Here is a 26,467-nt window from a genome sequence, read left to right on the forward strand (position 1 = left end):
TTCCCAAGACCTGGATTTTTCAGGGAAATTCATGCCGCATCCCTGTGCTAATCATGCCTGGCTGATGAGCTCATAGAATTGGAAAGAGAGGAAACGGGAGAGGGGCAGGGGAGATGCGGAAGACTGACCGTTGTCACTTCTCAACCCTCCCTGGGACTCTAGGCGAGGTGACCAGGACCAGGTGTGTCTGTGCCCCCCTGGGCAGAGAAGAGAGTAGGGGCTGTGGGACTGGTGGAACCCTTCTCCATTCAGGACTCAGCAGAGAGGCCCAAGCGCAATGACAGCCGTTCTCCCCCCAACCCTTTGTCTTTACCAAAGCTCAATCATTCGACCTCAGAGACAAAGAGTCTTCACCGAAGTCTGACACAGGCCCAAGACAGGAAGATTCAGCTGGAAGAGGAAGTCATTGCTTACGAGGAGAGGATGAAAAAGCTGAATGTGGAGTTAAAAAAACTGCAGGGCTTCCAGCAGCAGAGTGAGCTAGAGGTGAGGAGCGGCCAGGGGCCCCGGCTGCCGTCCTGCCCAGGGCCCCAAGGCCTCTTCTTGCCCCACAGCTGTGTACTTCGCACTGAGCCAGTCCCTTTGGCTAACAGGTGCCTTCCCTTTTGCTGGGCTCTGGGAGCTTCAAGAAGGCGGCAACTGTCAGAGCAGGGGCGCCCTCTGCTGGCCGCTGGATATAAAACACTCCCTCGTGAACCTCCCAGAGAAAGTGCCCTCCCGCCTTGTTGTGGGTCCTCCAGGGTCAGGGTGGCAAGCTGGGGTCTCCCTCCTCACTGTGCGCTACCGAGCAGGTGCAGGCCTTCGACAAAAAGCTGGAGGACATGAGCAATCAGGTGCTGCAGTGGCAGAAGCAGCACCAGCGGGACCTCGAGGTGCTGGCCGCTAAAGAGGAGCAGCTCAGGGCGTTCCAGGAGGAAATGCGCGCCCTGAAAGAGAGCCTCCTCGCGGACGGGACGGAGGTGGGCACTCCTCAACTCCCAGCCGCTTCCTCCCACTGCCCCAGAACATCCCACGACCGCCTGCATGACAGACACCCTTTGGTGGGGGTGGGGGTGCCTGGGAGCAAGGAAAGGACACCCCCTCTATTCAGTACAAAGCAGGGTCTGGGTGTTCCAGGCCCACAACGGCTGTCTCGACCCAACCATCTTCCCGTGACTTTGTTGATAGAGATATTGAACAGAGCAAAGGTCCCAATCCAGAGGAGAGAGAATGCCATCTCCATGTCAGGTACACCAGCAGCCCCAACTTAGATAATCCACGGCTCAGTCACCCTCCAGAGCCCCTCCTGACACTTTCAATTACCCTGCAGTAGAATCGGCTAAGAGCTCTTTGTGCACGTCCAGCTCTCTGAGCAGTGAAGTTTGTAGCAGGAGGCTCCCGGATATCCTTGGGGTGGCCACAGGGCCTTTGCCCAAATTAGAAAAAAAAGTCCTCCCTTTCCACCAGATATTTTTTCTTTCATCTGTTTTTAAAAAGGCTTAATGTATTGCTGTTTTAGAATAGGTCACTTTGCTACCTTTGGCCTGAAAATCATTATTATAAATGTACAAACCTACTTTGTCTCTACTATAAGTGGTGTCTGCTCACAGATGTCACCTTTGTGATAATGCACTGCTGTGGAGGTGGAGGCCTGCAGTGGCAATTCCAACTCTGGCCTCAGGGTTGGACAGCAGAGTCAATGTTTCTTCTCCCAGGAAGAGAGGAGACCTGATTTGGGAGAAGGGAGGTGACAGGCCTGTGCTCCCACCCCCTTACTATCTCATTTACTTCTTGTACCAAAGTCCTGTTGCCTGCCCCAGCGGTCTGCGCCCAAAGACACCTGCAGGCTGCACCGAGAGAATGATCAGATTATGTCCAACATGGAGCAATGGGCAAAAGAGCAGAAGTAAGTGCGGAAGAAAACAGTAAGGCAGGCTTCCAAGGGCTGGAATCACACCTGTGCCAGAGAAGAGTGTCATACACACACACACACAGCCCTCCAGGGAAACTGATCCAGTCTCAGCCCACACCCAGATGCTGGGAATAAGATGAAGGGGCCGCAACCCTTCAGGCGGGTTCAGAAAGCCCCTCCCACTTGGAAATGGAGCAGCTTCCAGACAGAAGGGATGCTCCTGTGGGTCAGATTTCCTCCTCCCAGCCTGGTGTCGGGCTTCACTGCCTGGATCCCGTGAACTCACTTGGGATCACAGTGATTTTGCATGGGAGTGTAGAGGGTCCTCGTAATTGCCAGTTGCTAGGAGGGCTCTAGCTCCGGGGACGGGGGGATGAGCGGGGGGTCTGGGCCCCGAAGAGGCCTTGCAGAGAACACCCAATGTCCTTTTCAGCCAGCTCATGCTCTTACCCACAGGGGTCTGGGGAACGCTTTTCTTCTGTGAATTTTATTACAGGATCGCCAATGAGAAACTAGGAAACAAGCTCCGTGAACAGGTCAAATATATTGCCAAGCTGACTGGTGAAAAGGAGTAAGTCATCCCACGTCCCCCTGGCTGGAGCTTGGGCCCCAGGGAGAGGAGTCAGCCAGGAACCAGGGCTGGCTTTTTCACTGGATATGTGGAGAAAGACCCCAAGTCCCGAGTCTGCATCCATGTGACCTTGGGCAGTACCACTTGACCTCTTTGGGCCTTAGTACCCTCACCAACAATAAAAAAGGGGGTTAATCATCTCTATGTCCCTCTCCACTGTCACCTTCCACAGTTCTCAGAAGTCAGAATGCTGAGAAGGAAACAGGAACTGAAAAGCAGACTGTATTAGTTAGGGTAGTGGCTAAGCTGTGGTAACGGAGAGCTCTCCAAACAAAGGGACATAGAACATAGAAGGAGCACCTCTATGAGGTGAGCAGTCAAGGTTGGTGGGGTCCTTCTGTCCCGTGTGGTCATTTGGGTCCATCTACTTGCAGCCTTGGTTCACCCTCATGGTCAAAGCTGGGTCAGCATAGAGTGTGGTATGGGAGGAGTGTTGGAAGTTGGGAACAGAGGCAAAAGTATGGATGTCTAAAACTGAGATTTCAGAGGTGGCATAGTAACAGGTAATGACAAGCTCCAGGGCAGTGTTTCCCAACCTTTTGTCAGGGAACACTTAGAAAACGAACACCTTTGTTTGACACACTGAGAGGGTCTTGGATGGGGTTGCTTATGGTAAAGGTGACCAACCAGCAGCTGTGCCAAACCCTGCTCCAAGGACTGAGGTATCGCAGCACACCTGGGACCCATTCATGCAGCCCCAGTTAGAAAGCTGTGTCCTGAGCTTGGACCATAGGAAAGCGTCTGGGTTGAAGGAGATGAAAAGATCACTGAAATAAGGAGGTCAAGGAACTGAAGGGCCAGGGCTTGGATGAAAAGTACAGGATGCTGAAAGCATCAGGGATGCTGACAGGAGTGGACCAGAGAGAGTGGCAGAGAGCCAGGGAATGAGGGCATTCGAGGACCCTACCTCCAGGCCCAGTGGCACAAGGAGCATGGCAACAACATGAAGAGCTACAAGGGAAGGGGTGTCTTCACTGCCAGCCAGATTTATACAGAGCAAGAGGGCAGAGAATACGCCCAGAGAAGCAGTTGAGGATGAATTCTCTACTTGATTTCCTCTAGAAAAGATCATAAAATATTTCACTAGGACAGAAACATTTTCTGAAAGGATTTAACTAAAGGAGATATTTTCAGAATCTGAAGGTAGCCGGGCACCAGGCTTTTTCTTGTATTGTGCCAAGTTCTGGCAAGTTTTTTGGGTTTTTTGTTTGTTTGTTTCACAAAGAACTCATTCTTGAGTTTGCTTGACCCTATTTGAAGGAACACCATCTTTTAATCGTAATAACAAGAGCTCAACTAATAGTTATTGCTTACTCATGAGGAGCACTGTTCCAAGTGCTTTACGTGTGTTAACTTATTTAATCTTCATAATACCTCACACGTTCAGTGCACGTATAATCCCCATTTAAGGATGAAGAAAGGGAGAAACTCAGGCTACATGATCTTCCCATGGTCTCATGACCAGTAAGTGGCAGAGTCAGAATCCCAACTTGGGAAGCCTGGTTCCAGAGCCCACTGTCACTCACTTCTCTCAACACTGGTTTGGAGAAATAAGGCTGTTAGTATTAACAGTTGCCATTTATTGAGCCACAGGAGGTATGCTCAGTTACCTTTCCCCTCACCTACATTGGAGCTGCCATTTCCTCCATAAAATGGGGACAAGTAACTTGCCCAAGCTCTCGACAGAGCCGGGATCCCCTGTGTTCTCAACCTTTCGGCAAAGGGAGGCAAAAGAACTTGGGCTTTGGCATCAGAACTGGATGTGAGTGTTTCCTAGGCATGGCTGTGAGAAACTGAGGACATGTGATCAGAGTTGTTCTGGCTCTTTGAATCCAATTTCTATCATTTGTCAAACAGGATTTTTATATGAACCCCAGAAGGCAGATCAGACTCAATGGTCCCCATCTAACAGATAAGAAAACTAGCCCAGAGCTGACATGACACAGTGGGTCAGGAGTGCTGATTCTGGGTCCACCCCAACCCCAGGCCTGGGCTTCTTCCTGGGGATGCACATAGGCCTCCATTTCCACAGAACATGCGTGAGAGCACCAGCTCTGGAAGGAACTGGGCGTCCACGGATCTGGAACAGACCAAACACCCACCTGTCCTTCCCTCTCCTTCCCCAGCCACCTCCACAATGTAATGGTCCATCTGCAAAAGGAAAACAAGAAACTAAAGAATGAAATAGAGGAGAAGCTGAAAGCTGGGCCCTCAAGGGTATATACCAAAGCCCTATGCCCAAGCAAAACAGACCCCACATCAAGGGGGAAAGTGTATGGCACCTTGGACTGGAGGGGGATAACCCAAGATGTGAGCCAAAGAATGGACATCACCAAGTCTGTCGGGATGCCCCACTGCTCAGGTATGTCCACCATGTGTCTTTTGCTACTTACTATGGTGCTGTCTTTCTTAGTCCATTGGGTCAAAAAAAAAAAAAAAACATATTTTGAAGAGATCACTGGATTGGAAATTCAAATAGGGGAAAAAAACAAATCTCTTGCTTAGCTCTTCCGGACCAGAGATCATTGTTTTCTCCTCTGTAAAGGGGGAGGCAAATGAATTAAGGCCCATCCTGATTTAAGAATCTTTGATGTTACCCAGGTGCCTCCTATCTCAGACCTATCCCTTCTCCTGACCCAGTCCCTTTTGGAAGGTGTGAGGATAAGAAGGGAACAGGCAGAATAGGCGTTTTTCTCCTCTAACGTGTTTTGGAAGCCTCACAAGAATGCCCCGGTCTCCTGTTCGGCCTGAGTCCAAGGCTACCTTTTCTGCCACCTGTAGACTCCATGGTACCCCCAAGGTAAGAAGTCACCTGCCACAGAGCTGCCTGGCCACGAGACTAGTCCTTGAGGAATCACTTCATTAATTTCTCCTCAAATCAAGATTGTCATTTCCTCCCTGTTCCCTCAGGTTCCTCATATTGCTAGAATCAGCGCCTTGCCCTGAGCATCATTTCCATGCATGTTTTTCAGAGGACAGTGAGTTCCTATTCCTCTCTCTTGACTTGGATCAGCTCTAACCGGAATATGTCAAGGTCCAAGCTTATTCTGCAAGATGCTAACGTTTTATTGAGTTTTGTCTACTTCCTGCGGCAGAGTGAGCCTTGGAACCCTGCTACCATCTCCAGGCCCAAACTCTAAAATAAAGACATGAGCACAGCAGCCTCAGTGAGCTCGTGGTGTCTTGCAGACAATCCTGCCCCCTCAGGTCCCCAGCAATGTGTTCATCCCTATTTTCCCTAAATTCTAAAACATATAGTTCTCTTTGACGTATATAGGGGAGCTGTAATTCTCAAAGCAAGCTTCTGGATTATCTGGATTCGTTTTTAAACCAACAAGAGATAATTAGTTCCTTTTTTATTCCTTCCATCTCTGTCTGGAATTTAAGAAGAAAAAGAAATATCTAAAAACCTCCAAAAGGAAACTAATCCTGAGACCCAAAAGAGAAGAAGAGCAATAAATGATGCATTTTCCAAAGGCAGGAGGGAGAGATAGCCATCTGCTTTCTCCCTGGCTGCCATATTCCTTCTTTTAACAATTTTATTTTTCTCCCCAGCCAGCTCAGTACAAGAAAAATTCCATTATAACAAACTCCAAGGACAGCTAAACTATTTTATTGTGGCTGGATTTTGTTAAACTAAGTACATGTCTAGAATTTCTATTTCTAGTCTATAGAAAATTGAGAGAAATAGCTAAAGGTAAAGTAAGAGAAAGAAATGAAAGAGCTTGCATTTCTGGAAGAGGGGAAAGGAAAAGTGAAGGAAGAAACCCACTAGTTGATAGCAATTCTTAAATATCTTGCCTCCCTCCCCAGCCAAACAAAAGCCAAGAAAAATTTCTGCTAATAGCAGCAATGTGTTATATAGGATGCCCCTGCTAGGACTTGGGAAGGGCAAATTCTGGAAATGCAGTGTGGGGCAGGAGTGATGGGCACGTCTGGTGGTTTCTATTGTGATGGTCATTGTCTGGTTTTTAATGCTCTTTTGACTGTGTTCCTTCATTTGGTTTAGAATAAGGATATGTCTTCTAGAGAAAACAAAGACTGAAGGGTCTGGTACTAATGAAATGGCTTCTAGTTCTAGCCTGTGGGCCATTTATTCAAGTAAAAGTTCAGTGTCATTAAAATCCCCAGTACAGCCTACTAAAAAGGCATTTTGTCTCTTTAATTTACAAAAAGTTTTCATATGTGTTGGCCAAAGGGACCATATCTGGGTACTTTGAATGTTGTACTTTTTCCAAAGTTGTCTTTCGCCTCCTATAGCATGATTACACCAGAGGAAAGCAGGTAGCATGCTATGGGGAGCAAAGGGGCAGGAGAGCCAGAACCATGTCAATACATCACCCAGCCGTGTGGCCTTGCAAGCCCAGCCAGGTAGGAGACCCAACTGAGTGGAGGGGCTGGGCTTGGAGAAATGAAGAAAGGTAGGAGAAAGGGCAGGGAGCCCGAATGTTGCCTGCCTCTAATGCTTTAAGAAATAACCAAAGAAGTGAGTTCTTTAAAAGTTGACATTAAAAAGACGTGGTCTCTGTATGAAACTATAATGGTGGATGCATTTGTCCTAACCCATAGAATGTACAGACACCAAGGGTGACCCCTAAGGTAAACTACGGACTTTAGGGGGTAATGATGTGTCAGCGCAGGCTCATCAGTTGTAACAATCGAACCACTGCGGTGGGCGATGCTCATAGTGGGGAGGCTGTGCAGGTTTGGGGGCAGGGGAAGCAGATATAGGAGAAATCTCTGTACCTCCTGCTCAATTTTGCTGTGCACCTAAAGCCACGCTAAAAAAAAATAACAAAAAAGAAACGATTATAAAGCTAGGACTTAGCCGAGGGGATTACAAATAAAGCGCTTCAGCCACCCAGTCGGAGGGTCACTCAGATTCTGCTACTTTGGGGGCCGCAGAATCCTTTGTGACAGATCCTCTTCTACCTACCTGGAGTATAATTCTTCTCCCCCTGAGCTAAAGGAACCCAGAACAAACCCCAGCCGCCGCCTTACTAAAGGGAAGGAGGAGCTCCCTAGAACCACCATGTGGCCATGTACACTCGCCTTTGAGCCTCCTCTGCACATCCCATATGAGGAGGAAGCTTCCTGCCATAGGCAGGGCCCAGCAAGCTAGCCCCGGGGTCCCCAGAAGGAGCCCCCTATCTCAGCCTGAGACCCTCAACTGCTGATATTTCTAAGATGTCTAAAGTATCCTGCTCCCCTCAAGTAGGCATTAAAGGGTAGACGCACATGGCTGAGAGCAAGGCAGGGGACCCCTGTCCAGTTCAACAACCTTACTGTTCTCTCACACCAGTCTCAGGAATCCACTTCCGGGTCATCACCAAGAAACGCTTTTGTACCTCTAGAAAAAGAATCAGTTATCATCTGAGGAAGAGATGGTGAAAAGCAGAGTATTAAATCGGAATATTAAAGCTGGAAGGAAGGTAGATCTGAATGGAAAGGGTCCATAGTTAAAAAGAAAGCATTGGAGAAGAGTGCAAACAGATTCTTGGGCAGAAGTCCAGGAGCCAAAGCAGATTCGGGTACAGCCGCTGGGGGCGGGGAGCCTCCCCACTTACTCTGTGGCATCTGTGTATGCCACGTGCCTCACCAAACGGCGCCTCAGCACACCGCTGAGGCTGCTTAACAACAGAAAAGACTCGTGATTCTAGCGTAAGCATCGTCTTCTACGTGAAAACCGATAAGCAACATTTTACACTATTTTCCATGAATACACAACACATAACGGAAGAAACTTCGGCCATTCTGAGCAATAGAGCAGCCAACCCGCCCATGGGAAAGGACAGAGGGTGCGCGGCTGCTCACCTTCCTCCCACTTCCTGGCCACCGTGGCCGCCTTGCCCCAGCCCTGCCAGGTGCTGGTGCCCCAGGCCATTCTCCTTCCCTGTCAGCTGAGTCCCACCCCATCAACCCCTCCTCTAAGAGGCACTGCCTGGAGAACAGAAATAAGGGCGAGCTAAGGTTCTAGAAGGATCCATCCAAGGAAAGTCAGCGTTCTGCCTGTTCTCTAATGTGTGATTTAGGGCAGTCAGGGGAAAAGAAGAGTCAGAAATACAATAACATTTTACAAACAATAAATTTATTTCCAAATCCCGAATTATAACCAAATTATAATTCCCCCTAGGTCTATTGTGCTGTTTTACACAAGAATTTTAAAAAACAGAGTCACAGCTGTGTCATTCATACACCAAGTGTCCCGGGGACAGTTTATTTGAATACGGTGGGTCCGGCCACCTCTCGTGGTCCTGGCAGCTGCTCTGCGGCCCCACGTCTGCACCGAGAAACTCCCACCTCCTCCATGGCAGAGCCTGGCCGCAACAGGTGCCCCCAGGGCCATGATGTACACAAATGAAAGCACACAGATGAAACGGTTTTGTCGGCAGGCCTGGGTGCTCCAGCCACGGGGCTCATGACTCAACACCTGGCCCCCCTCCTCTTCAGGGACAGCATCAGCTCAGAGCCCAAAGCGGGCTGGTGTGCGGCGAGGGGTCATGGGTTCCCCTTGCTCTTTCCGACCTGGGGTGTAGATCTTTGTAGACCTGGAGACACAGAAGAGGGGTTAGGAATCGCACTGCTGCTCACTCCGGCCAGGACACACAGGAGGACGAGGAGCCTGAGGTGTGAGCAGGCTTTGGGGCTGCAGGGTCTCCGCCCCTGGCACACTTCCACTCCCCTCGCCTTCCCTATGTGTGATCGGGAGCAGAAGGAGATAGCACCTCTTTCTTATATCCACTGAGGCACGTTATGAGATTTTTTAACAATTCCATTCATATCCCCTAGGTGAGCTATGAAGGGAGTCTTCCCTCCACCTCACCAGGCCGCCACTCGAGCTGTGGCTGGGCTTTGTCCCCAGTTCCTGGAAGTATCTCTAGACCCTTGGAATTTCCCAAGGGACTGGAGTGTCTCTGTTATTCACGGTGGACCACATCTGATAGTTTATGCAAATGAGATGACTCAGGATGGTGGCTGCCCTGCCAGAAAAACCAACCTGTGATTAGAGGGCTGTGCGTTGAGCCTCGTGCTATTAGCCCAGACTCTGGGGAGGGAAAAGGGATTGGAGACTAAGTCAACACATGGGTCCTGCCCAATAAAACTCTGGGCACCAAAGCTCGGGTGAGCTTCCCTGGTGACAATACTCTGTGTAATGTGCCAGTAGGGCAACATGACCCCAAGGACAATGGAAGACTTCACATCTAAGACCCTCTCAGACCTCACTTTATACATCTCTCCCTTTGGCTGGTTCTGTGTCCTTTTGCTATAATAAAACTGTAATATGTATAGTACTTTCCTGAGTTCTGCGAGGTATTCTAGCAAATTATCAAACCTGAGGGAGTCCATGGGGATCCCCAAATTTGTAACAAGTTGGTGAGAAATGAGGGTGACCCTGGGTACCCCCCAACTTGCAGGTGGTGACTGAGGTGAGGGCAGTCTTGCAGGGACTATGCCCTTCACCTGTGCGGTCTAACTCCAGGCACCAGGGCAGACGCAGGTGCCCAAGGCTCTCCTGGCCTTGCCTCTCCACTGTGATGTCCAAGCCCTAGCCTGTTGGTAAAGCTCTGAGACCTACTCTGCCGCTCCAGCCCACCTTGGGCCCCATCACAACATAACAAACAACGACCAGGAGTTGCAGCTGTATCACCACTCCTTGAAAGTATGTCCAAAACCCCTCCCGTCTCCACGTGACCACAGTCAACTCGTCACCAATTCACCTCTGCACATTTAACTTCTCTTAAATCGTGACCCTGCCTCAGGGCCTGGTCAGTCCAGCTGGTGGGCTCCATCAGGACAAGAGTCCCGAGACCACAGCTCACCTGACACTACCCAGGGGGCTGCGCTTTTCCTGCTCCTGCCGCCGGGCCCGCAGCTGCTCCTCGGCCAGTGCCATCTCCTCCTCCATGGCAGAGGCTTCCTCTTTGGCCCGTCGGCGGTTCTCCTAGAGAAGGGAGAGGTACTGGGGTCACTGGGGATTGGCGGGTGAGGAGGGCCGGCCTGCACCCATCTCCCTGCTGCAAGCCAGGTGCTGGTAGACCTTGCCAGCTCCCAAAGGCAGGGACACACAGCTCCCTGCCCCAGCACTGAGGCCTGCTTTGCTCACTGATCCAAGACAGACATTGGATGATTGAGTCCTCACCCTGTCATGCCTCAGCCCTCCACTCAATTTGCTAAGTGCTTACATGCTCTAACCAAGTTCATAACCATGCCAGGAAGTACAGGAAACAGAGAAGGCATGACATCTGGCTGGAGAGGACGGACACAGGAAGATGTGTGCGGGCCCGGTGTGGGGAGGACTATGCTGAGAAGGGGGGAAGCTAAAGTCCACAACATTCTGCAGCCCCGCCTCCAGCCGGGAGCCACCAGTGGACACCAAGACTGTCAGGAGACCGAGAAGTAGGGAGAGAATTTATAACGGAGGGTCAGGTGGGACCACTGAGCAATCCTAGTGTCTTCAAAAGTGGCACCACCAGACCTTATGTGCCTCCTGACTGGATCTAAAAGGAGGTTCACAGCACCACATGCACTTATGCATCCTTACCCGAAACAGCTGAATCTGAATCTAACCAAGGCTTTAGATTAATGACTAGCTTACAAAAAGCACATGGGATAGAGGCAAAAGTTAAATATGTTGAGGAAGCAATCAGCTCAAAAGAGAACGTGGAACATTCTACAGATGACCAACCTGTTTTCTCCGATAAGTCAATGCCATAAAAAATGAGTCGGGGCAGAGCTTATTCCAGAATAAAAGACTTAATATATATAATGACAAATTTCAACGCCTGGATCCAAATTCAAGCAAATCAATTATAAAAAATTATCTTTGGAATAAAAAAGGAAACATGAATAAGAAGTGGAGACTTTAGGAACATTAAGGATTAATTCTGTTGAGTAAGATTTGCATGGAGGTTATGTTTTAATTTTTGAAAGTCCTTTTAGAGGCACATATTCAAGTGTTTATGGGTGAAAAAATATAATGTCTGAGGTATGCTTTAAAATATTCCAGGAAAAACCAATATGTATGGAGCGGGGTGGGAATAAGAAACAAGGTTGGGCAGAATGTTGATAATTATGGAAGCTAAGTGAGGAACTCGTGGCTCATTATACTGTTTCTGTCCACTTTTATGAGTATTTGGACTTTTCAATAATTTGTTTTTTTTAAGGCTCAGCAGACCAAGCAAATGGAGTGGGTGCGGGGGAGATCAGACAGACTAACCTGCCTAGATCACAACTTTTATGTTTGACAGAGAAGTGAAGGGAAGCCAGATGACGATGTGTCTTTAATACCAGGCTGAGGGGAAAGCGGATCCCAGAGACAAACAGATCCTCCATAGAAAAGCACAGGATCCTTACCTGCCGAGACTTTCCTGCCTGTTTCACGCTGTAGAACATGGGGCCCAGCTCTGCCAGCCACTCTCCGTCCACAGCAGTCACACACTGCATGTACTCCTGCAGGCAGAAGGGCCACAAAGCGGTGGTCACAGAAGGACTAATGCTTTGAGCTGTCCCTCCCAGAGCAGTTCCACAATTAGGAGCTGAATGGGAAGGGCCTACCCCTAGCCCTGTGAGGCTGAAAAAGGCGAGGGAAAGCCGCAGACACTGGGATTCTAATCCCTTCTCCCATCCAAATTCCTCCACGCTTGAGAAAAAGGCCCCTATTGTCCAACAGAAAAGGCCCAGCCCCTCAGAAAACCCTTCTAACAACACCAAAAGGGCTTGCTTGTCCGCGGCAGCAAGTAGGAGACAATCCTGCTGGCACAGCCGAGGCCACTGGAATCTAGAGGTTAACTGTGTATCCTTATAAACTTCCCCAAACCCCCAAGTGAAAACCAACTTCAATTTCCCTGCAAGCATGTGGCCTTAAGCCTCCCAAGCTCAAAACCCATCCCAGAAGGCGGCAAAGGGTTATTACAAAGGCCTGGCCCAGCCAAGTGGGCCTACAGTCATACAGGCTGCCTTGGAAAAGACTCACCTTGGTGGTCATGACCAACTCGTGATACACAATGTAGTCTGGGGTGTAGCCCATTCCAAAGAGGGAGCTGGTGGGGTGCAGGTGGCAGGGCATGCCTGTCCGGATATTCACATACTCCCCGATTCCCTACGGAAGAGATGCAACAGGTGGCTACATTGCAAAACACTGCACATCTGGGCCACTACCCAGTCCAGTACTGTCTTGACACAGGCTTTTGGGGGAAGCCCAGATCTGCAGGGCTGTACAATGAGACACGAGACCTCTGCCCTCGAAAGAAGTATCAGGCCCAGAGGGGCCATAGCCCTACTAGGCTCACCTTGAGCTTGGCTGCCTGGTGGAAATAGGCAGCACAGATACACTTCCTGACAATGTCCCAGTCGGTGCCACACGAGGCCAGGCTCATCCGCTGCTGCACCATGATGTCCTTGAGCTGAGCCCGCACCTCCCGGACCTAGAGCAGGACACAGGTAGACAAGGATGGAGCCCTCCTTCCCTGCATCCCAACCCTCCTCCCAACGTGCTGCTTGTCTCGGCCACTGCCCCCACCTTCCGCATGGCCTTGGCATGGATGAAATGATCGTTACACCAGATGGTAGAGTAACTGTTGTTCTTCCACTGCAGGTAGACATTCAGGTAGGTCAGATGGTCACTCTCAGGGACTGCGAACTTCTCCCGGATTTGGTCGCTCTCCTCCTCTCGGCCCTAGGAAGGAAAAAGGGAAGTCCAGGTCCAATGAGAAGAGCTATCTCACACTATCATCTACCCTCACCACAACTAAAAACACATCAACGTAGTGCCCTGACAATATAGGAAAAATAAATTAGTTTACAACAAAATATTTATTCTAAAATGTGAGGGCTCAGGCACAGCCATCCTAGAAAAAACTGCAAAACACTCCCTGAGAACCATGGATCTTGCCCACCCCTTCCCCTACCCCAACCTGCTTAACATAAAACAGCAAAACCACTCTGGAAACTGATTCCTGCCCGTCCCTCCACTCTGTCTTAACAACACAGAGAGAAACTACTCCCCTCTCTCAACCTTCCCTGAGCCCATAACCTCCCGAGATCCCTGGGAGGAGAGGAGCCGGACAGCATCTCCCACCTTGGGCCTGTAGAAGATGGCTGGGACCGAGAGCATGGAGACGATGAGCAGGATCTCGGAGCTGCAGCCCATGTCACAGGACACGATGAGCATCTTGGACAGGGCCGGGTCCAGCGGGAACTCCACCATCAGCCGCCCGGTCGAGGTCAGACCGCCTGGGAGAGAGGAGCAAATCCGCACGGTCAGTGGACACAGTGCCATAAGAGGGAGAACCCAGGCGCCAGAGCCCACGGGGCCCTGCCCGGCTCCCGGGGCCACAGCACCTGTGTTGTCCAGGGCCCCGAGGATCCAGAGCTGATACATGGAGTTGAGCATGTTGTCCTCCGGGGGCGGGTCCATGAAGTGGAACTGCAGCAGGTCCTGCACCCCCAGGGACTTGAGCAGCAGCACCACGTTGGCCAGGTTGGTCCGCTGGATCTCGGGCACCGTGGTGGTCAAGAGCTCATTCTTGTAGGCGCTCTGGGTGTAGAGCCTGTGGGGGAGAAGACGCAGTCCTGCCGCACTTCCCACCATGCTGCCCGGCTGAGCCCCTCAAATATGCCCGGCTGTCTACACAGGGACCAACACTGGGCTTGTGCACCCAGAAGAGGCAGTGCAGATGAAAGCCACGGGTAAGGAGGAGAAGTCCTCATTTCTTCCCCCCACCTCCCCCTTTCCCTTACAATCACGAATCTCCACTACTCAAAGCTCAGTCCTGACAATTCACCATTCTGCTGGAGTCGCCTATGTACTTGTTTCATTTCTGGAACCAGTGAGCCTGGGACTAGAATTATGGCTGGGGGTTTTTTTCTTTATATTTTTCTAGATTTTCTGAATTTCTATGGTTAATACATTATTTTTACAAATCGGAACAAAAAAGAGAGAGAGAGTAATTGGAGGAGGCAAAAAAGAACCGGTGCTGAAATTTGTTCACATTTGTCTTCTGGGAGGAGGCACACTGTAATCACTGGTCATCCGCTGCAGACACCTTCAGCACAGGTCCTCCTAAAACCCAAGGCCGCTCAGACGCCAGGGCTGCCTGGGAAGGCAGCTTCTTCCACTCAGCAGCATGTGATGAGAGGACCAACAAGCGCTGCCCCACCATTGGTTCCCAGCCTCAGGGATCACCTCTCTGCAGGATCACAGTCCAAGCCTTCCCACCCCAGCTGGGGCTCCACCCCAGAAAGCAGGCTAGCACAGGGCTCCTACCTGAAACACTGACCTGGGCCCGTCCTGCCGGCTCGCCCCGACCTCTGGTTGGCATTGGCCTGGCTGATGGGGTAGATCTGCAGAGCATCCATGCCAATCCTGGGGTTGAAGACCTAGGAGGGGACAGCAAAGACCTGACTAAGGACAGAGTGAGGGGAAAAAGGGAGGCAGGCTTGAGACAAAGACAAACCCTGGTTGCTACACATCACAGAATGAAGTGTCTTAGCGATGTAAGCAGCCATCTTTCGGAACCAGGAACCTCAAGAAATTTCCCCTAAACACCAGCTCCGCAATCTCTATCGAGCTATGTAAGCTATGTGTCTACCTCGAGTTATCACAAGGATGGAATGAATCAAGCACACGGCAAAACCAGCACTCAATAAACACCACCACCACTTCCATGAGCAATCGTCGTGTGAGGGCCAAGGACCCAGGGCCTGCCTTCCCACCCCCTTGGCTGAGTTAGCTTTGGGTGAAGGCCCAGGGCCCCGGTGCCTGTCTCCTCTTACCTTCAATTTACAATAACCAGAATCGATAACAAACATGATGCCATCGACAGTCAGAGAGGTCTCAGCAATGTTGGTGGCAACAATACACTTCCGAACGCCATCCGGAGCCTGGAGCCGGACAGGACACTCATGGAGGGAAGGCTGTAGGCCTTCAGGTAGGAAAAACCCCACAAGGAGAAAAGTACACCCCACCCATGCCAGAAAAGTAACACCCTCCCCCTTGCCCTCCTTTGGGGGAGTCTGGGGGAATCCCAAGGTGGGGACCCATCTCACCTTCTGGAAGATTTTGGCCTGGAGGTCAGAAGGCAGCTGGGAATAGATGGGCAGCACAGCCAAGGCGGGCGCGTTCTCCAGTTCTTCCAGATGCTCCACAATCTGGTCTGAGGTCACCTGAGGGCACAGAGAGGAGCTGTGAGACACCAGATCCCCCAGTTCTCACACGAAGGACACACCCGTTCATCCCAGTCATGACCGAGGCACGCACCTCGATGTCCTCTTGGCCAGGCATGAAGATAAGGATGTCCCCGGGGGCCCCCGACAGATGCACCTGCAGAGACTGCTTCACTGCGGCCTCCACATAATCCTCCTGGGGGGTCTGCAAACCAGTGAGGGACACCGTGAGAGGGAATGCAGGCCAAGCCCCCACTGGGAACTGGTGACCCAGTTCTGGTCAGGGGCTAGAGCCGATGAACTCTCAGGGCTGCCGCACCTGCAGACAGGCCTGATGGCCCTCCCTGAGCCCTGCACGTCCACTCCAAAGAAACAACCAAGCGAAATCTCCCCAGAGTGCAGTCCTTCGCCTCCAAGCCCTATAGCCCCAGGCTCCCAGGGTCCCCACAAAACCTCTCCAGACTCAGTGTGCCACTCCACATCCCCCAACCACCTCCTCATCAAGGGTCAGGGCAGTTCCAAAACAGGGCCTCAGTACCTTGCTGAAGAGGATGTCAACAGGGAAGGTACGACCAGGGATGTGGAAGATGGGGACATTCCCAAAAAAGGAAGCAAATTTCTCTGCGTCCATGGTGGCCGATGTGACGATGAGCTTCAGGTCTGAGCGCCGAGCCACCACCTAAAAGAAGAAGTCAGTCAGAGGCTTCCCCACAGTTTTGGGACCCTTGGCTTCTGCCCTCCAGTCTCATCGGCATCACTACCAAATGAAACAGAAGTCAAAGCTGACGGATGGCTCATTAGATTCATGACAATCCTGAACTGAATCCGTGGAGCCACAGCCAGGAGAACCACGAGTCACTCAGCTGAGCAAGAACAGAGTAAACCACCACCAGCTCTGAACCCCGCAGCCAAGGGCCTCAGGGGCAACTCGGCCTGTCAAAGACCCCCTCAGCTTCCCCAGGCTAGACCCCAGCCCGCCTGGAGTGCCTCGTCACTAACTCCTGGCAGGGCGGTGGTCCAAGCCCCACAGGCACAGAGGCTGGACCCGCAGCCCTCACCTCCCGGAGCAGCCCAAAGAGCACGTCGGTGTTGAGGGAGCGCTCGTGGGCCTCATCCATGATGATGGCGCTGTAGTGATCCAGGTCCGCTTCCCGGAGGGACTCTCGCAGCAGGATTCCATCAGTCATGTACTTGATCAAGGTGCTTTCTGAAGTGCAGTCTTCGAAACGGATGGCATAACCCACCTGGAGGCCAGAGAGACCGCTCAGAAGCTCTGGGCGCCCAGTCGCCCTTGCACACCCCGAGCTGGGTCCAGGCCTCAGCAGATCAGCCCAAATGACAGAAGCTACCGGGCAAGAACTACACAGCTCAGCGCTTGCGCCCACTCACCTCCTCACCAAGGTTGCCCCCCATCTCTTCACTGACTCTCTTGGCCACCGACATGGCAGCCACACGGCGGGGCTGGGTGCACCCGATCATCCCATAGTCCGTGTAACCGTCTTCATGCAGGTACTGGGTCAGCTGAGTGGTCTTACCACTCCCTGTCTCCCCAACCACGATCACGATGCTATTATCTCTGCAAGGAAGAGAAGATAAAGGGTGAATCAGCCCGAGCGGAAGGCCACCTCCTACCCCCACCTGTAGCTATCCAAGGAGCATGCCTGCACAGGGAGGAGGATTTCCCTGGGAAAACGGTCTTATACTGAAACACCCTCTAAAAAGTCTGGAAGACAGTATGGTTTAAACAAATGAACTAAAACAAAACGATGCCATCTTGCTTACTTCAAGCAGGGTAGCCCAGCGCACCCAAGTGAGGGGAAAAAATCCTTTCCCTTCTCCACCAGATGTCACACCCAAAAGAAAAAGAGCTGCAGAGTACACACAGGAGAAAACGGGACACCTGATTCAACAGTGGAATCCCGACCCGGCGTGGACACAGTTACCTGATAATCGTGAGCAGTTCCTGCTGCACAGCAAAGATGGGCAGGTACTGCCTCTGCTCCAGGATAGACTTCTTCTTTGCGAATTCACTGCTGGCTTCGCTCTTTTTCTTCATGTGGTCTGCAAACTTCTGCTCTGTCCTGAGAACGCACAGCAGCCTAAGCGCCCTGCACGGCTTCCCACATCTTCTCTCCTGACTGGGTTACTGCCCTGCTTCCTACACCCGGAAGTGAGCACTGCTTCAAATATGCAGTAAATCTTTGAGACGCCACAGCTGCGAGGTGCTGCTCATCTCCTCTGTCCTAAGGGACCAGACTGCTGTCTGAGAATCCATCATCCAAAACCTGTTCATCGCCCCCAGGACACACAGCTGCAGAGGGCTCAGAGGAGCTACAGATCAGCGAGTGGCAAATCCTCTGCCCTGAGAGACTTCAGCCGGAAGAGGAGCTGAAATCCACAGGTCATCACCTTATATGGAACAACCCTGGGCAATGTCAGCACCACACTTAACAGGCTGAAAGGAGGAGTTGTGGTTACAGTCAGGACCAAGGTCAGACTCCCTCCCACCTCTTGGTGGGACAGCAGAGTCCACAAGGCTTTATTTTTAAAGAACTGTGAGAACAATCCCACTTGACGTTTACCTACAGCTTCCACTGAAAGCGCTCAAGTATCCGACACACGTACATCCCCAGGCTGCAGAGCGAAAAAGGTACCAGTCCTACCTTACCTACATTAGTCTACAGTCTCCACCCATCCCTTCCCCAAGAGACTTTTCCTCCATCAGATTTGAGCCCAGGCTCTGTCAAGCTTCCTGTTTCTAACATCCCAGTCACTCCGGGTCAGCTAACAATTAACACCTATGGGATTAAATTAACTAGAAACTAACAAGGGCTGATCAATAGCACCAACTTCTCACTTCTCACAGGGTTATAGAGAATTATTAACTCAGATGACAATTTTGTAGGATTTCAGAGTGTTCAATGAGATTCAGAAGGGACATTTGAGTTCAGCCACCTACACAATGAGGAAAGCCCAATAAGCAGTTATCCAACATCTGCTTAAATACCTCTATGAATGGGGAAGTCACTACCTGAGAAGACAATCCTTTCTATTCTCAAACCTCTATTTAAAATACTTCTTCCTTAGATTGAACTAAAATCTAAGGGTGCAAAGCACACTTTCTCACACTGAGCATCTGAAAGGCACTCTGGCAGAGTGGCTAAGAGTGTGGGCTCTGAAACTAGACTGTCTGGGTGTGATCCGCACTCCACCATTTCTAGCTGGGTAACCTCAAACAAGTTACTTAACCTCCCTGGACCTCATCCTCCTCGCATGAAAAATGGGAAAGATTACACCTGTCCCATGGGACTGTCATGAGAATCCAATGACTGAATATCTGTGAGTTCTGTGGTGCTGCCTGGCACAGAAGAAGCTCCTGCAGTATCAGGGGCGACAGTAGGAATGTTATCTCAGAAAAGTCGAAAAGACCAGGAGGAAGGGACCAGAGACCCAAAATGACATCATTTTCCTATTGGTGAGTGACGAATCCTATCAGACCCCTTGAGGCCCCATCTTCAGAGACACCTGCTGCTGGCGAGACTCCTACCTGTAGTCCACTTTACCGTCCTCTGTCAGAGCTTTATCCGGCTCTTCCTCTTTCTTGACACCCATTATATCTCCCAGTTTGGTTCCAGCCAATTCCCAGTGTTTGTGTTGAGCCTGAAAAAGACACAAAAAGTCAATCTGCTCCATCCCGTGACACAACTGCAGTCCACGGAAAATCAATCCCATCTGACAACAGGCTTCATCTAGCAGGCAGTAGATTCCCACAAGGTAGCAGTGGCACCGAGCCGTGCCTCCCAATCTTATGTCTGAAGCTCCTGAGACACCAGGCCCCGGATTATCTTAACTGAGGCCCTGGAGGAGGAATGCAATACCCTCCCACAAGGGCTGTTTCTTGCTCAATGAGTTTCCTCTAACTGCCAATAGAAACCCTACCTGTGAGGTGGAACGTGATCTTTAAAAAAAAGAAAAAAAAACAAAAAAATAGGCAGATACTCTCTGGCCCTAGAAGACGAGAAACCAACCTTTTTGCGTTCCTTTTGCTCCCTGTGCTTCCGCACTGTTTGACTGCCTTTTCTAGCGATAATGGCCAGGTCAGAAGTGGCGTCCTTGACTGGAATCACAGGCTCTGGCTGCAGGAGGTTGAGGAAAAAGAGAAATTCTGCGCTGACCATTAAACTCAACACAAAGGTCCACTTCGTACTGGCCCTGGTAAACGAAGGGTTGCTACCCTACCCCTATCGTGATGGGGCTTTTTTCCTCTCCTTTCCTTTCTCTTTCTTTCTTTTCCCATTTCAGGCTTCTCTTGAGCGTTCTTCTCTCTGACAACAGAGGACCCTCACCTGCTTGGTGAAGACGATGCGCCCGTCCAGAAAGGGAGGCACCAGGTTATGCACCATCAGATGGACCTTGGCTGCACTGTCCTCTTCAAAGTCGTCGTCCACCTCCAGCCGATGCACCACCCCGCTGGTGAGCATGCGGTTGGTCTCCCAGCGTTCGTTATCCTGTGAGGACACAACGGGAGGCCACGCTAAGACTGCAACTGCAAGGCCGTCCTGAAAGGTCCCAGGTGAGGCCACACAGAGGGGCCACAGGGGCTGCAGAGATGTCACGGGCCTCTCTACCCTGCAGCTCCTTAGACAGAAGAATCGCTGATCCCAAACCACCTGCAGTACTCTTCCCAGAAGCAACCCGTCGTATCTGAGGCAGAACCTTATATGGATACACAAACGGTGACTGCCCCTGGCCCCGCTGAGAGACACAAAGGACACACCACAGAGCCGGGGCCTGACCCCCCAGTTCCCATCAACAGCACCCCTCCAGGAACTACTGCAGAAGACGGAAGTCACGATTTGGGTTGGGTTTTTCTTAAGTTACTGATAAGCTCCCTGCCCACCCCTCTGCCTCCAGAGGAATCGCTAAGTCTGTGACGTCAGCAGCGGGGAGACAAGCTGTGCCGTCGGCAGGTGCGTGTGACCTGCCGCTTCTCCAGCTGAATCTGCTCCACCTGCTGTGGGCAGCCTCACCTCATTGATCTGCCTCCGCTGAGCCGAAATGCGCTTCTGCTTCTGTTTGTGCAGGTGCTGCTCCCGCCTCCTCACGTAGTCCTCAGAGGAGTAGGCCAGGGGGTTGTGGAACTCATCATATCCCTCATCCATCATGTACCAATCCCGGTCCGCTTGCTGCGGCACAAGAGACAAAGCAATCAGAACAAGGCGCAGATCGAGTTTCTGTGCAGGACGTGGCCAGAAGGGGAGGACGTGTTTGGTAAGAAGTCACTGGTGCAGCAGAGCAATCCTCGGGAGAGACACAAGAGAGGCTGTAAGACGAGCCACCTAGAGGAGAAGCACAGTTTACAGCGCAGCCCACCATGACGGCACTTCTTACATTTACCACACGATGGCACCAGCACACAGCCGAAAAAGTTAAGTCTGACCTGCATTTGGTGAGAAGTTTGACCACAGAGCCTTTGCCTGGAAAGAGATTCCATGGCTTCGAGACTGAACGTGGCTCAACGTCCGGTTCCACTACAGTGTAACCCATGACCCTTGTGCTCAGACACCCCCGGTCACCCACTCACTGACAGATGGCCACCACCCCTCATTCAATCCCTCAAAGGTGTAGTTTTTACCCTCTGGTCATCCTCCCATTGCTGCCGCTCCTCTTCTGTGTCAAATGAAATTCCTTCTTCGCCATCCTCACGTCTCCCTGCGGGAGAACACGTAGCAGGTCAGTCTGCACGGTCCCAGCTCATCCTCAGTGGCCTCACACAGACCTGCCAAGCAGCACAGCCCCAGCCCGGCTTTGCCCAGCCCCACCAGGAAAAGCGACCCTGCTTCCTGCTTCCCACTTCCACCCTGCCTTACCTCGGCCCCTGGACAGACGTGGGGTGGACCCCAGGTGTCTCCTGTCATCGGCCCACTCATTGTATTTGTAGGATGGGGTTGGCAGAGGTGTGTCGTCTGAGTACCTGCTCCTCACAGACCTGGGAAACAGTATAACCAGCCTCACTAAATAGTCACTAAGCTGAGATGTGTTCCCCAGCCACCATCTGCCCTCCCAGCCCCAATCACGCCCACCCTGTGCCGCCCACCCAGAGAACCTGGACTGCACCACCCAGAACGTCACCTGTCCCTATCTCGACTGGACAGCCGATGACTCCGCTCAGAATCCCGATAGGAAGGTGTTGGGGAGGGCGATTCCCACTGTGAGCGCTTGGAGGAGCCATAGCCACTGTCCTCCTCATCCCAGGTAGACCTTGAAGGGGTGGCTGCATCTGGGCCACAAAAGACACATCCACAGGAAACGTCTAAGACATGGCTATAGAGCCATTAGGTGAAAGTCAATTCACCAAATTTCTTTTACTATTTATAAACTTTGTACCTATTTGCAATGGATAAGATGGTTTTGACAGCTTTTAAAGATATCTGAATTTTAACGTCCCAGTTTTCATCTGTGCTCATAACAACATTTTAAGGAATATCCAATTTATATCTGCAAGCATATCCCTCTTGAATGTACATACTTCTTTGTATTAAAACCTTCTTCTGCCCCTACCCTACCCACCCCCAGCTCCCTATTCTTTCCTACCATTTAGAAAACTGGCCACTCAGCAAACTGGCAAATCATGTTAAGGGAGCATATCTGTGTCCACAGAGAAGTCCACAGCCTTCCCAACTGAATCAACTGACTCAGAACCAAGTATCCCCAGAAATTCATGGTGAAATCAGGAATTCCAACCCAGTTCCACTGAGGATGAGAGTCACTCACCCTGCCTCTCATACACTTGGCTCTCACAAACAACCACAAGCAACAGCTCAGACTACCTTTAGGCCGGTGTCGGGGGCTCTCAGGTTCGTTTCTTCTGCCGCTGCGCTCTGACCCTCCATCTCGCTCCGACCTGCTGCTGTGCCTGTTTCTATCCCGCTCATCTGTGAGGAGTCACCGGCAGAGCTTAGAAAACAGGTGTCCCATCCCAACTTCCACCCATCTTCACCCTAGAGAAAGGACAGGCCTCCCCACTCACTCACAGGTGCAACCTCACTGCTCTAATGCGATCCATGGGCCCCTGAAACTCACATATCCCCATTCTTTCAAGGGCAAAAGTTAGTTACTGGCTAGAAAGTTTCAAACTCACAGTAAGTTATTTTCCTGCAAGAATTCAAAAAAGAGCAGTTACAAGTCTATAATGAATAGTTATTTAATAGTTACAAGCCTACAAGCTCCAGAAATCAAACAACACTGAGGAAAGCCAGTATTGGATTTTATGTCTAGCTTTGATCCACAGCACCGTCCCTTTTCTCTCACCAACACTAGTGTCAACTGATTTCTCAAACATATTACCCATTTTCACCTTTATCACCAATTTTCAGGATAAAATGAGGACCACACACTCAAGCAAAGCAGCTATGTTGCAAGTAACAGCTCTTTTCTTAAACTGCCTGCTAATCCCAATACCAACAGGGTCAAAACCAACCAGGCTGACATGAAAACGGAGTTCCCTAATTAACGGGTGTTATAAAAACTCCCACAACAGGAAAAAGGCCGACATGTTAATTCAGGTGCTTAGCAGGCACTAGGAACTCTGCTGGGCAGTTTACCTCTGTCTCTCTTGCGGTCACAGTCTCGATCCCTCGACCTCTCCTTCTTCCGATCCTTTTCTTCTTTGGACGAGGCGTAGACACCATGTTCCCGCCACTCCCGCTCTCTCTGCCGGCTGCGTTCCCAAAACTCTTCACTCACACCACCAGGATGGGATGGAGTCTCTACCCGAGCAGATCGATAATGTCTGAAACAGGGAGGGCAGCTGGTAAAGGGCTTATCCATGGAAGAAAAACCTGCCCCAAACCTTTGGCCAGGCCAAACATGTGACCTGGCCTTTTCCACTTTATCTCCCTGGTATAGCAGGTTTGCATATGGCAACAACCGTAAGCGCTTCTAACCTCCATCATCTACTCTTTACGTGCCTTTGAATCTTCCCCCAGATCTGAAAAAAATACCAATTCTTATCTAGCCTCAATGTTATAGAATCACAGTAAAATCATAAAGTCCTAAATGTCCAACAAGAAAACTGAGAGATAAACATGAGATGCTATTTTCTGGCCTCCGTTTTCATTCCCTTTGGGGCAGTCCACCCGAAGGCTCTTACCTGTCTTTCCGGCTACTGTGTCCAGCCTGGTCACTGCCCTCCTCCTCAGCATCCTTCTGGTCGTCCTTGCTCTCTTCCCAGTCCTTATAGGAAGAGATTCTGGACTTCTTCTTGTCCTCCCCATCATCCTTCTCCTCTCTCTCCCTCCTTTTCAGGGAAGCCAACAAGTCTAGTCCCAGCAATGAAGGGCGGGGAGCAGGGGCCTTGAAGACATGCTGCTCACTAGATGCACTTTTGGTCTTGAAAATAAGACCGCCAACCTGGGAGTCCACATCAGTGCCTTCCAATCGATGGATCGAGGAATCCTCGCTGGTGTCCTCCATGACAGGCTCTGGGATTTCTCTGGAAGGAAAACAAACCATTTGATATCAGACATAAGAAGGGAAAAGGCTTGGCTCTGCTACATCCCAGAATAACCGTAGGTATATGGATCTCTGGGGGGTTGACCTCCCCCTCGAGATCAGAATTCCTTTAGTTACCTCTTACCAAGACCTGTCCATCAAGTCATCGACAATCTCAAAAGATCTTCCTACTTCCACCCCAACTCACGTCAGAAACAGATACACACACACACACCAGGATCCAAGAGGGTATCAACCAGGCAAGAACAGACCTCACTAAGAGACACTTACTAGAGCATTATGGCATCTATAAAGGGAGTTTAGGGAAAACACCACTAGATTTTAAATCAGAAACCTCAATTAGAACCCAGGCTCTTGACATTTTCTACCTGCATGATTGTAAGCAAATAACTTAATCTTTGGTTAGGCATAATTTCTACACCTGCAAAATGGAAGTACTTTTTGCTCTATCTAATCCATGGAGTTATTGTGAGAATCAAATATGAAAGTGTATGTGAAAGCACTCTGTAACCATAAAGAGTTACATAAATGTCATTGTTACATTATTTCACTTGCTGTGCTCCAAGGTATTGATTTGGGTCCCTCACCATTTTTTTACACAAGTTCTTCATCCTCTCCCTTCCTTTAAACTACAGATATAGCAGAGTTGTTGACGTATAAGACTACCATCCATGTGATCCATACTTTAATGAATTGTGTTTTGTAGAAAACACTTCTCTCACAGCAGTCGAAATCTATTTAGCAACAATTCAAGTTCACCAAAAAAAAAATAATAATAATGAGAATCACCAGGCTAGTAAATGATATTTCTGAAAAGTAGGTAACTGTAGGATTTTCTGGCATTCAACTTATGACAAATTCCTCTTTACCTCCCACTATACACAATCTACTTACAAACATATCCCATTCTGAGTGCTTGAATAATTTCCCTCATTCCAACAAGCCAGTAAAGCAAAGAGCTGTCAAGGGATAGGGCACCACCAGAATCCAGAATGTTTCACCCAGCTCTAATTAACATATACAGCTCTATAGAAGGATATTGTTAAACAGACTGAACATATAGTATGAACAACAGTTGCATTTTTTTAAATGCCATCAGGCAGAAGAGAAAAGGGAAAGCTACCTATTGGTGACATCTGTATTCATGTGAGGAAATCTAAACAGGAAGGTAGGATTTACATGTTCTGCTCAGTAGTCTGAACTAGAAAATATACTTCTAGAATGTCATTTTATGCAGGAGAGAGAACCTTGTCTGTCTTGTTGACTGCTTTGCCCAGTGCCTAGCAAAATAAACGTTTGAGGAATAAATGAATGAATGAGTTTAAACTGATTAAAGGAAACAGGGAGCCAGAAATTTCTAGGGACAACAAAGAAAGATGCCAGCAGCACAGGAAAAGGAGTCTGACAAACAGGACAACTAACAGCTGAGAAAAGTAAATATGAAGCTAAGTGTTGGCTTGTGAAGAATAATTAGTGGCAAAGAAGCCACAGAAGGTACAAGAAAAATAATGAAGAAAAAACTGGATACATTCATTCAACAATTACTGAGTGCTTTCTGTGAACCGATCGCTGTTCTGGGCATTAGAGATAAAGAGAACAAATCAGACAAAACTCCCGACCTTTTTGGAGCTGACATTCTAGTAAAAGATATCACCTGGTAGAGATACCACTGTGACAGAGAAGAGGAAGACAAAAGGAGCCCTACTGGGCTCGGTGTCCGTCTGGGAGTGGACTAATATGAGGTGAGCAGGGTGACCCCCCGGGCAGCATCCCTGGACTTCTGCGAGGCCAGGCCAGGAAGCTGGATCTGACCTGAGCAAGGAGAAAGGCCGGTCTTGCAGGACCTAGGCAGCATCCCTAAGGTGAGTAACGCAAGTTGGGTGACAGGGACAAGACTTTCCAAACCTGGGCCCGAACCTGAGCGAGGGGCCGATATCCGCCGCTTGGAGCCGCCACGATTGGCGAAGAAAAGGTCGGAAATGAAGAATGGACACTCACCTCACCAAGCCCGACTCTCGGGACCTTCTGTCCCGGATTCTGGGGCGCTGGCGCAGCCACTCCTCGCTCAGACCGCCTCAAAGAGCCAATATCCACACCTTGAAAGCCGCCATTATTGTCCCATAAGACTTTGCGCGGCCCCCTCTATCCGTCCAAAGATACCATCGAGAGCAGCCCGAAAAACGCCCGTTCCTAGTGCGGGACAGAACGCTTACAAGGCTAGACTGTCTTTCTCTGCGGCTCTGATTAGAGGCACTTCCGAGTCTCCT

General features: G+C 50.3%; 2 protein-coding genes across 2 annotated transcripts in view; one reads left to right on the top strand and one right to left on the bottom strand.

Annotated features, from left to right (window-relative positions):
- The window catches only part of PMFBP1 (polyamine modulated factor 1 binding protein 1), a 37,096-nt gene extending 29,452 nt beyond the window's left edge, over positions 1 to 7,644 (top strand). The window contains exons 14-20 of the mRNA XM_024735706.1: positions 319 to 486; positions 792 to 959; positions 1,782 to 1,885; positions 2,388 to 2,462; positions 4,649 to 4,884; positions 5,238 to 5,322; positions 7,428 to 7,644. Coding sequence (XP_024591474.1) covers positions 319 to 486; positions 792 to 959; positions 1,782 to 1,885; positions 2,388 to 2,462; positions 4,649 to 4,884; positions 5,238 to 5,322; positions 7,428 to 7,644 — 1,053 coding nt within the window. The remainder of the gene's footprint in view (positions 1 to 318; positions 487 to 791; positions 960 to 1,781; positions 1,886 to 2,387; positions 2,463 to 4,648; positions 4,885 to 5,237; positions 5,323 to 7,427) is intronic.
- Positions 7,645 to 8,599: 955 nt separating this feature from the next.
- On the bottom strand, positions 8,600 to 26,444 carry DHX38 (DEAH-box helicase 38). Its single transcript, XM_024735683.1, has 27 exons — positions 26,199 to 26,444; positions 23,839 to 24,180; positions 23,291 to 23,478; positions 22,517 to 22,621; positions 21,819 to 21,966; positions 21,557 to 21,675; positions 21,322 to 21,398; positions 20,717 to 20,872; positions 20,033 to 20,194; positions 19,715 to 19,822; positions 19,234 to 19,346; positions 17,630 to 17,767; positions 17,076 to 17,262; positions 16,745 to 16,930; positions 16,225 to 16,365; positions 15,781 to 15,891; positions 15,570 to 15,686; positions 15,297 to 15,404; positions 14,788 to 14,900; positions 13,863 to 14,071; positions 13,600 to 13,754; positions 13,042 to 13,197; positions 12,812 to 12,946; positions 12,496 to 12,621; positions 11,877 to 11,972; positions 10,343 to 10,464; positions 8,600 to 9,070 (listed from the first exon to the last, which is right to left on the bottom strand). The coding sequence occupies exons 2-27, from the start codon at positions 24,159 to 24,161 to the stop codon at positions 8,986 to 8,988; spliced, it is 3,684 nt and encodes a 1,227-aa protein (XP_024591451.1). The 5' UTR covers positions 24,162 to 24,180; positions 26,199 to 26,444; the 3' UTR covers positions 8,600 to 8,985.
- Between the last annotated feature and the right edge of the window lie 23 nt (positions 26,445 to 26,467).

The sequence above is a fragment of the Neophocaena asiaeorientalis genome, unplaced genomic scaffold (assembly GCF_003031525.2).
Source record: "Neophocaena asiaeorientalis asiaeorientalis breed wild unplaced genomic scaffold, Neophocaena_asiaeorientalis_V1.1 scaffold40, whole genome shotgun sequence".
Lineage (NCBI taxonomy): Eukaryota > Metazoa > Chordata > Mammalia > Artiodactyla > Phocoenidae > Neophocaena > Neophocaena asiaeorientalis.